The sequence below is a fragment of the Puntigrus tetrazona genome, chromosome 24, assembly GCF_018831695.1.
Source record: "Puntigrus tetrazona isolate hp1 chromosome 24, ASM1883169v1, whole genome shotgun sequence".
NCBI classification, from domain to species: Eukaryota; Metazoa; Chordata; class Actinopteri; order Cypriniformes; family Cyprinidae; genus Puntigrus; species Puntigrus tetrazona.
Window position 1 is genome coordinate 18,030,129 of NC_056722.1, and position 11,665 is coordinate 18,041,793.

At 36.4% G+C, this 11,665-nt stretch overlaps 1 protein-coding gene across 2 annotated transcripts; it reads left to right on the forward strand.

The window, feature by feature from the left end:
- Nucleotides 1-804: 804 nt before the first annotated feature.
- Nucleotides 805-11,245, forward strand: cdk8 (cyclin-dependent kinase 8). 2 transcript variants are annotated; one of them, XM_043227123.1, is made up of 13 exons: nt 805-1,268; nt 4,061-4,136; nt 4,861-4,971; nt 5,060-5,200; nt 6,414-6,471; nt 6,586-6,717; nt 6,807-6,950; nt 7,486-7,555; nt 7,659-7,731; nt 7,812-7,909; nt 8,078-8,165; nt 9,382-9,540; nt 10,090-11,245. In XM_043227123.1, exons 1-13 carry the CDS (start codon nt 1,141-1,143, stop codon nt 10,213-10,215), a joined length of 1,404 nt encoding a protein of 467 aa, XP_043083058.1. In that variant the 5' UTR covers nt 805-1,140; the 3' UTR covers nt 10,216-11,245. The 2 variants fall into 2 exon arrangements, with proteins under 2 accessions (XP_043083058.1, XP_043083059.1); XM_043227124.1 differs by having other exon boundaries at nt 806-1,268; nt 8,078-8,156; nt 10,090-11,243.
- The last annotated feature ends 420 nt before the right edge of the window (nt 11,246-11,665 follow it).

Genomic DNA, 11,665 nt, shown 5'->3' on the forward strand with positions numbered 1-11,665 from the left:
GCACTTATTGATAACGTTTCTTTACTTTCTTTTTTGCAATGCTGCGTTGCTAATTGATCGTTTATCCACAATATTATCTCATTATTAGGTTTGTGTCTTTACACTTAAATTATCTATATTGAATTATGATATGATAAAAAATACATTGCAAAATACATTTTATTTTACTACAATCAATATTAAATGAAGCATATGTTGATTAAGCCGCTGTTAAGTTTAATGTAATTACATAAAACATTATTAAAAATAATGTTAGAATTAACTTTTAGATTATATATTTTGGTATTTGTTATTTAAGAGCATTATATATGTGTTTATGCATACGTGTGTGCGCGCGTTTGTGTTTACAAGCTATACCTTTTTTATGTGAAGAGATTTAATAAAGGTTAAAAATAGTCAGAATAATAGTAGGAAGATGCTTGATATTTTGTATTGAGACCAACGAAACGCTTCATTTATGAAAAGGGTTGAGGATTTATTAATTTGTCCGAACAACATCGCATGATGTAATAACTATAATAGTGCAGTATTTTGTATAAATGTAAAAGCAATGATAAACATAATATTTCTAGTTTAAAAAGCGTTTTGTATTATTTTTGTTTATTTATACTATTTTGTATTGTTTGCGATTCTGAAGTCATTGTTAAAATATATTTTGTAAAAAAACATTTCTCTTTGTGTTTCGAAAAAAAAAATACGCATTCGTAAAAAATATATATAAAATAAAAATTAAAGCGCCCTTTAGCAAAGAGTTAAAATCCACGTGGTGCGCCACAAAGCCCATTTCTCGCCGTCTGTGGTGTGTAGTGGCATTCACGACGTTTTGCGACATACCGTACGTGGACGCTCAACTCTCCCGGGTGAGATACCGGCTGAGCGGCGCAGTTGCACAGAAATATCAAAGAAAGCGACTGATAGTCCAATAACACTCTGCACTTTTTGTCAGATCAAAAGCACACGGGGTTCATACGCCGTCTCTGCTGCCCGTAATCAGTCGCGGTAAATGTGGACTCTTTAGTTGAGCGGAAAAGCGACGCGAGGGAAGGCAACTAATTGTCTAAACGGGGCTTGAAGTAAGTTGCCTCCCCAGCGGCGCTTTAAAGGGAAGCCACAGCCCGGATCCCCAGAATAACGGTGAAAATGGACTATGATTTCAAAGTGAAGCTCACCGGGGAGAGAGAACGAGTCGAGGATCTCTTTGAGTACGAGGGATGTAAAGTTGGACGGGGGACATATGGCCATGTGTACAAAGCAAAGAGGAAAGATGGGTGAGTTTGCAGGATGGACTTGTGCAGCGATATGAGGCCTGCGCTGCCGTCGCGTTCTGCTCTCAGAAACCAAAACAGACCGTGTGTTATCCGCCCTCGGCCCGGTGTTTTACAGAGACACGTCTCTCGTCTTCAAAGAGAGTTTGATATGTACGGCTCACCGTTTCAGTGGAGGCTTATTTTGAGGGGATTGTGAATGTACGTCAGCAGGCACGAGTGCTGTTGTGATTGACGAGCTTATGCAGTTTCGACGGGCACAGGTGCATTTGATGCAGATTTAGGTTTGCTACATCACGTGTTGTTTTTCTTCGTCGTGACGTGAACTGTATTTACCTCTAACAAAAAACACACTTTCTTGATGGCACCTTTAAACGGCCGACTGAAGGGCTGCTCCAAAACACACAGCGTTACGTATTATCAACACCTCTGGTCTGAAAGCAGGCTCGTTTTACATTTTGTGTCTGTAAATATAACGCAGCAAGATAGCAGGCTTTCGTGTTGCCTTTGTCATGGCAGGGAATTCGATTTAATGGTTTCATGTTTTATTTACACTTATTTTTCTGTGTTTATAACGTGGTAACACTTCAAAAGGTCCCTTGTTAACGCATTAAATAACAAGGAGGGATATATCTGTTACAGACTTGATTAAACTTTGTTAATGTTAGCCCACTTCCATGGATTCCATGGATGGTTAGCAAGATTAAGAAATGCTATAGGATTATCAGTTCATGCTAATGTTAACAAATGGAAGCTTGCGTTATAATTTCATATTTAAACTAGTTACATTAATTTCTATATATTTTATAGCCTTGTTCCTGTGCAAATGTGTGGGACTCCTCACCTGTGTAAAGTCTCTCAATTTAATGGCAACACCTGGACGTTTGCATTGAGATAGTGGTTCAGAGGAGGATCTTTTTAGCCTTTTTTTAAGTTTCTTTTTTCCTTTTGCTGGTTTCTCTCTCTTCTGCAGTTGAACTGGTTGCATCAGTAATTCTGGTTTCACCTAACCATTTATGTCAGTAGATGTTGAGGATTATGACAGGTATAACTTTCATTCTGTAAAATATGTCATGCGAATGGGAATTAGAAAGTCGGTTTTGTTTGAAGTCTGTCTGGTGGAAAAGGGAGTTGAGATTCTCTCAATGTTTCTGGTAACTTGCCATTCTCCGAATATAGGATGAAAACACAAGGATTTATCAGTGCTCCTTTTCCAAAGAAGGACAAATGTTTTTCTTTTAAATTAGGGTTGCGACAACTAATCGATAAAATTGATTATTATCGATGATGAAAATAATCGCCAATGATTCTCCTTATCGATTAGTCGGGTCTGCCCACATTGCAGCCAAACATGTCAAATTACAGCATTGAATACCGCACTTCTACGGGCAAAATGAATCTGTAATAGAGGAGGAAACAGAATGTGATGCTACGGGAGAAGTACATGATTAAACTGCTAAAAATCTTTACTTAGTCTCGGACAGAACAACATTATCTGTGCTGAAATATCAGTTGTTGAATATTACATTAAAATATGAAGGTCAACATATTGTGTACGTATTTTATGAGGAACTGTAAATGGATATAGGATGTGATTCTGAATATAAATACTAGACGTTTCATAACCGACTTTTGTGAGATATTTGTAGTGATATAATTATTGCATAATTATAATTATTGCTCTTTGTAGTGTTTTTTTTTTTTTTTTTTTTTTTTCAGATACCCAATTACAGTCAAATAAAAAAGTACATAATGCCGGGAAGAATTCAAGTTGTTATAAAAAGTATAGGAGGACATTGTTAAACACTGTTTGTTTGAAGGACATTGCACAGAATGTGTTTTTGTTAAATCATATTCCTAAAGTTTTATGAATAATTCATTAGACATCCTTTTTTGATTATTACATTTATGATTATGACTAAACCATTAAAAGGATAAAACTAAGTGAATATGGCTCAAACTAACTACATTTAATTTAGGTTGTATTGCCTACTTTTGGACAGAAATTAAACGACCATGATTTAAAAGTTTTGCATTTAGTGATCAGAAATTAGAAGGGGGAATAAATAAAGGACCTAAAATGTCCACTGTACAATTTATTTATATTGGCAGTTTTTGCTTGGAAGGTTTGACAGAATGTCTCTCCTATCTGCAGGACAATTGTGGTCATATTGAGGCAGCTGAAATAGCATTCCACCCAATGTGCATTTGCAATTCTTTTGTATTAAGTGCTATCATAATATGCTTGTTTTAGTAATTGTGTACATTTTTGATCGTTTTGTTCTGGTGAAGCAATATTTTTCCCACCAATTGCAAACTATCCAATTGAATGGATCTGCTGATGAGTTACTGTAAGTTGGGTCTGAAGTGAGACCCATCAGACAGACCCAAAGCTGGGCTATTAAAGTCCAGACTGCCTGGCGGCCAAAGTCTCACTTGAAGGTCCTAAGTGTTTAAAGATGTTTTTGTTCACCATAGAAGCTGATTGTTTATGAGGCGGTTTACAGCTAATTTGTTCTCCAGAAACTGGACAGGGCGTTGTGGGATTTTATAGGCTGATGTTTTTTGCGGGATTTAATTTCAACATTACCCTCTTGCCTCGCATTAGCAGACCTGTGAGTTTTTGATGGTGTGTTGGTGGTAAAAGAGTCAAAATGATATGCTTACATTTCTCCTTGGCCTTTCCCGGTGGATTCTTTCTCTCTATAAGGGGTTTAATGTGATATGTAGGTATAGGTTTAGGGAACTGTAATGAACTGAAGAGTAATTGCGGTTGCTGATATGTCTATTTGCAGGAAGGATGATAAAGATTATGCTCTGAAGCAGATTGAAGGCACAGGGATCTCTATGTCCGCCTGCAGAGAGATAGCAGTAAGTACATCAAGCTTTAAACGCGTTTCTCTCAAGAGGATCTTCTTCCTTTACTTGTATATTTAATCTGTGAAAAATACTTGTCTTATTTTATCTTACACATTTATATTTTAATTCATTATCAAATAATTTCTTAAACATTAAGTAAAATTAATAAAGTTATATCAGCCTAATATCGGCCACCCTGCTTTTCAAGATATCGGCCTTCTGTGTACCACTAATGTAAACCTAGTTAATAATAGCATGACAAATGTAGTACTTCCTTTATACTATTGGAAAGATACTTTTACTTGGTAATTATTCAAAAGATTTTGGATGCAGCCATTCATTTGTGATCAACTGTTCATCTTATAGTGCAGTGAAGGTGAACATTTCCAGTAAATAATTAAAATGTGTTTTGATGCGACTTAAATATAGCGCATGAGTCTTATAGAAAACTTTTATGATGCTTTTTGAGGCTTTAAAACTCCAGTCTCCCGTTTATCGTAATTGCTTGGAAAAGAGCAACCGGGACATTTTTCAAACTTTCTGCTTTTGTCTTCCATAGTTTTGGAGCAGCATAAGGGTGAATAAACAATGACAGATTTTTTTTTTATTTTGGTCCGAACTATCTTTGCAATAAGCATTCTTCAGGCTGAAGTGATTTTGTGTACTCTGGGTGCTCTGTAGATGTCTGTCTCAGCATGTGCGCCTGTGTGTGCTCGCTCTTGTTTGCTCCCTGCAGCTGCTGCGTGAACTGAAGCACCCCAATGTGATCTCACTGCAGAAGGTTTTCCTGTCACATGCAGACCGCAAAGTGTGGCTTCTCTTTGACTATGCTGAACATGACCTCTGGGTAACATACAATCAGACGCTCATGCATGCACACAGAGAAATGTTTGTATTTGGTACGTATCTTGCTGAGGGTCTACATTTCTTTGTAGCACATCATCAAGTTCCACAGAGCCTCCAAGGCCAATAAGAAGCCTCTTCAGCTGCCGCGTGGAATGGTAAAGTCTTTGCTTTACCAGATCCTAGACGGCATCCACTATTTGCACGCCAACTGGGTCCTGCACAGAGACTTGGTGAGGTTCAGTACGTTTTATATTGAACAGACAAATGTCTATCCAGATGTATCTAATTTGACTTGTTTCTCTTTTTTTGGGATCATCTTGATTTTGAGTAGCAGTGTTAATTTTGTTCATAATTTGTCAACAACAGTTTTTTTTTCACAGACGAAAATGAGAGCATAACGAACGAAAACTCATTTTAAACGACAAAAACTATAACAAATCTATTGACATTTTCGTCAACTAATAAAAACGAGGAAAATGTTAGGGAGGGGGATAAGATTCATTCAGAACGTGGTTCGGGGGTTAGATGCGTAATTTACATTCCATTATATAGCCTATTGATCTATCCTGCAGGACATAAGCTAACATACACTTGCTGCACGTCTCATAAAACTTTCAAAAATCTCACTGTGGAAGTAAGAGAAGAGAAGGGATATGGATAAATTTGATGATGCAACTCAATTTAGTCCGGTTTCTGAGCGCAGGCACTGAAGCATGAGTGCGTGTATCACAAAGCGCGTGAGTACTCAAGAGTACACGAGAATTACACAAAATGATGTCAACCATTCACGTAAACAGACTCCATTTCTTGAGTGAACGCAAACGGTAGGGAGAACATGTATCAGTGAATCCAGGCTTTAAAGGGATAGCAGCCTAATTTAATGTTCTTTATGAAAACAAGAACACATTACTTATATTTAACTCAATGTGTCACCATATCAATGTCTATCATAATAAAACCTTAATGGTTATGTTAATTATGTCAAACATAATTATTTTGGAAATTAAAAATAAAATTAACCCATTAAACTGTAACATAACGTATTCGATTTGAAAATCTCAAAAATTTCTAAAATTCTGTTTGGCTGTCAATTTTTTGTTATAATTCATCAGCTGGAATAATAGTTCTTAAAGTGATTCCAATTATATCTTTTTTTCTGTGCCTTTATTTTTAAGCCGTGGTGAGTACTTATATATATATAATTACACGCACACACACACCCACCCAATACTGTTGCAAAAAAATGCATGAAGACTTCTAAATAAATATAAAGAAATTCTTGGAAAAGGTTATTGCAAGTGGAACCAAGCCTCATTTAGTTTGTAATTATTTATTTAAATGCATCCTGTTCAAAAAAAAGTTGCAAAGAAGTTACAACATCAGTTATCACAACTAAATGAGCGAGGAAGTGATACAACTCTGACTGTGACTCTTTCACCACAGAAACCTGCCAATATATTGGTAATGGGAGAAGGTCCTGAAAGAGGACGTGTGAAGATAGGTATGACATCAGCTGTTTCCTTTCTATTGTGACAAACTGAAGTGGTTATGTGTGCATCTGAGTGTTTTGATGCACAATCATACCAGTGTTTAAAATCCTGTCCCTTATGTGCAGCTGATATGGGTTTTGCACGGCTCTTCAACTCACCACTGAAGCCTTTAGCAGATCTGGATCCTGTAGTTGTTACGTTCTGGTACAGAGCACCAGAGCTACTGCTGGGAGCCAGGCATTACACCAAAGCCATCGGTGAGTTTTTTTTGTTGTTGTTTGTGTGTGTGCAAATGCACATTTAAAAATTGTGTGCTTTAGATTTAATGATTTTTTTTTCTTCACAGATATCTGGGCGATTGGCTGTATCTTTGCTGAGCTTTTGACCTCAGAGCCTATCTTCCACTGTCGACAGGAGGACATAAAGACCAGTAACCCCTACCATCACGATCAGCTGGACCGGATCTTTAATGTCATGGGCTTTCCTGCAGGTATTCATCTTCCACTTGACGTTTAAATCCAGACGAGCTAGTGAAAACCTTGTAAATGTGAGGCTTTTGTTAGGAGTTGTAGAAGTGAAAACATCTTTACTTTTTACTGTACTCATGAACATAAGCATGATTGATCGCAACAAAAAATCTAAAAAAAAATTTTTGTATTGTGTATGTTTATTATTTGTATATATTTAAGAAAAATATTTACACTATATATGTATATATGTGTGTGTACATTTTTTGAGTATATAATGTGCTTTTTTAAGAAAAAATATAAAAAAAAAGCAAAAAAATATTTAAATGGGGAAAATTTTGAAATTAGGTTTAAGTGACTAAAGCTAAAACACACACACCCACACACAAAGTTTAAGTTAAATAAAATAAAATAAACTGAATATAAAATTGAATAACAAATGAATAATTGTTGTTTAGATCTTTATTTTCACAGTTACAGTTCAGCTTAAGTTAATAGTTCACAATGCTTTAGTCAATTATCCTCCTGATAATCTTTGTAATCTAATTTTCTTCTCAGATAAAGACTGGGAGGACATTAAGAAGATGCCGGAACACTCTACGTTGATGAAAGACTTTAGGAGGAATACGTTAGTTTGATTTTCAACTTTGACTGTAAAAATATCATACCAATAAGGCATTTCTTTTGAAATAATGTTTTTGTTCTGATGGTATTGGTCCCTCTTGCTGTAGGTACACTAACTGCAGCCTTATAAAGTATATGGAGAAACATAAAGTCAAACCTGACAGCAAAGCATTCCACTTGGTAAGTGGGCAAATAGAATTTGCAAATCTCATATATTAGTTTTCGTAAATACTGCTGTTAACTTATGAACTCCCTCTCAGCTGCAAAAGCTGCTTACTATGGACCCAATCCGCCGAATCACATCTGAGCAGGCCATGCAAGACCCGTACTTCCTGGAGGAGCCTTTACCCACGTCTGAGTAAGTGATTTTAAGTCGAAAATCAGCTGAACTATTATAATTAGGATTTCTGTCTTTGTGCATACATGTATAAAAAAACACATACATATACAGCAAGTACCCCACATTAGGTCAACTGCAGAGCTATACTTGCATAACATGTTGTCTAAAAAGCTGTGTTTTGTTTAGTGTCTTCGCTGGCTGCCAGATTCCTTATCCTAAACGAGAATTCCTGACGGAAGAGGAGCCAGAAGACAAGGCAGATAAAGTAAGAAATGTGTGTTTTCTGCTTTTGAGTATTTCTCTGTGTATTAATACATTTCTGACCATTTAATATAAGACTACTAATCCACATCTTCATACCTTTCACACTGTCTTACTCAGTTTCCTTTTTATTGAAGAAAATTCAAGCATAAATAATGCAATTTCTTTTGTCAAGTCAGAAGGAAAAGAAATATTGCCCCAACAAGCAAATGTAAACATTGTAAATGCATAGTCTGTACAAACAAATGTACAGAGGTCCTTTTTTAGTAGTGGTCAACTTAAGAGGACCTAAAATGTCTTATTCAAAATGGTACAATAATATTGGTATCTGCAAGATTTTTAACATAAAATTTAACAACTTACCTATTTAACAAATACCTTTTATAAGATCTGAGCTTCACATTTCAGCCTTTAAACAATTTTTAAGAAAAAAAATTAGTCTAACTTATTTAAATTAATTTAAGCAATAATTATTTAATATTTAATTCGGTAGTCATATCTAGTCTCTTAATCGCTTTGATTTTTAGAACGCAGTAGCTTTTTTAAAAATGAGTAACAAAACCAGCAGAAGGGCTTATTGAAAAAGCTCATTCGTTCTCTTCCATCAGGTTTCGCTTTTAATCGTCATATTAATCCATATAGAAATGTAATCTAATATAGGCTTTTTGTATCATTTAAGAGTTTCCATGGCCTTAAATGTAAACAGTTTGAGTTAAGGACTCGCACAAACCACAGAGTTTTGAAAGTTGAGGCTCTAGCGCCCTGTTGTTTGAGCAGTGGTGTGATGATTTATACAGATTTTGAAACAGTCCAAACAAATGGGTATCCCCTTGGATTTGGTAAAAAAAGATAATCTATTTACCATCTTGACAGGAAAATGCTGTTTTCTTGGTTAGTTTTTCATTTATTATTTGCTAATGTTAGTGAATGTTTACATTGGAGAGCGTCCTACTGAGCCGAAAGGAATATGATGCGGCTAGAGCGACCTCTCCTGGTTGGAGATAGTATTAACATTATAAACATTATAAATATGTAGGTGACTTGTTTTCATTTTGATCTTCCGAGTCTAACTTGATCCAGCAAGCCGCCAGTTGCCTATTCGTTGATTTAGAGGCTTTTCTTAATTTTAAATTGGTTGAGAAATTATTTGGTCAGCATATTATGTAGTTAGAACTGCGATAATTTTTATTTTTATGAATTGCAATTTTCTTTCTTTTGTACAACTGCAGAAAAACCAGCAGCAGCAGCAGGGGAACAACCACACCAATGGGGCGGGGCACACAGGTAACCCTGACAACAGCCACGCACAAGGCCCCCCTCTGAAGAAGGTGAGAGTGGTTCCGCCCACTACTACCTCAAGTGGCCTGATCATGACCTCAGATTACCAGGTAACACACGTGAACATAAACCTCTTATATGGATGCTTGTGTTATGTAGGCAAGTGCAGTCAAATGATTTCTATATTTATTCTGTTCTTTTATTCAAATACAATAAAAATGCAATAATTAAATTTTATATAAAGTACAAACAAATGCACACACTCACACATATACACAAATATACATATGCATATACATATATAAAATGAAAATTATGCCACACAATGACTTAAACTGAGTAAATTTAAGCACATTTACATCTACATTTATTCATTTTGCATTCACATTTTCTCTGGTCCTCAAAGTTGACTGTCGACTCATTTCGGTCCTTTTGACGCAAAAATGTCGTCGTCTTCCATGCTTTCTTTCAGCAAAATTCCATTTACATGCATTTGTTTTTCTCGAGTGCCTGCTGCTGCATGCATGAGCAGCAAAGTGCTACTTAAAGATCTCAAAAAAACAGTCTGTCGGACCCCATGCATTGTCTTCTGTAGAGGTAGTCACATGTTGCTTCTGAAACGAGCAGAAAACTTAAATCAACGTTCTTCTGTGTTTCAGCGCTCCAATCCACATGCTGCCTACCAGAACCCAGGACCAAGCACATCATTGCCCCAAAGCAGCATGGGATACTCCTCTACCTCCCAGCAGCCTCCACAGTACTCACACCAGACCCACCGCTACTGAGTCAGGCCACGCCCCCCTCTCACAGTGCCCAATAGGGAGAATGTACTTAGGGAGGCGGGTGTGGACCTGAGCCGAACCGCCCCACTCACTGGGCGCTTTGCTGTGCAGCATTTTCACCGCAGGAACAGTAACTGTAACCTAACAACACATCACCGTATCATACAGCTGACATTATCCTCCGCTGACAAAAGGAGAAAAAAAGAAAATAAATAAATAATAGACTCTAAGTGAAAACAAATGAAAAAAAGCTGATGAAAAGCGGATATTTGTTCCATTGGTGATAGTTCAAGTCTTCGCTGCAAGTCTGTGATACTTCACGAAAAAGAAAAACACAAAAAAAGCAACAAACATTCTCAATATGTGGTACTGAACAGCTGCACTAAGTAGTGAGACTGGTTTGGAGTGAGGTGGAGATCCACCGTACCATCCAATCTCTTTAGCCCCGGTCCTTCTTGCCCTCACTTTTGAAATCCGTTGGCCTCTCCAAGACTTAAAGCTGCTATGTGACTGCCAGCAAAGACAGAATGACGTATGTCAGTCTGTCTGTCTCTCCGTCTGCCCTTATATACACACACACACACACACACACACACACACACACACACACATATACATACATATGCATACAAATACTGAAGCACTCACTCTTTTAGCCCATTGCTGGGGACCGAATTCTCTGTGCTGGAGCTGCTGACTGAAGCATAATGAGATCCTCTAGTGCCCCCTGCTGGATCATACTGGTAGAAGGCGGTATAAAAGAAACAACAAACTTGATTTTAGTAGTTAATAATTTAATGTTTTGGTTTTACGTTAGGAGAGGTCAGCAACTTCCATTTTGCTGTCAGACCGGCTGTTATGCGTGAAAGATCGGCCTTAGAACTTCATGACAAACGTTGTGTGGACAGCAGATTGAACATGCATTGTACTGTATTGTAATGAAATATTTTACATGAAACAAATATCCTGACAATAAAAGTGGAAGCGTTTAAAAAAAAAAAAAAAAAAAAAAAAAGAAAAAAAATTAAAAATGGAAAAGCTCTTATTTCTGTGCGAGTTTTGGTATGCATTTACAGGCTGATAATTGCGTTTTGTTTTTTTGGAGTCCGATTATGGCTTTTATTTTTATTTTTTGCATTCTTTGTTTATTGAATGCATGGTTTTTATACTTTATATTTTATGAAGAAATAGTTTGAGGTTATTTCACTGGCGTAAAACAAACAGCTGTAGTGCATTTGAAGCTGTATTAGCTCTAACAGAATTTTCGTGAAAGCAAGATTTTTTTTTTTAAGTCTGTGGAAAAGGACTATTATATCATGGATTACATAAACATAAAGACTTACTGTTAAATGAGCTAATTAATGTTTCAGACTGCTTTAAATGTAATCACCACATTGTACGTTCCAATGATTTTTTTAAAATCTTATAATTCCCAAATTTAACTTATTTCTTG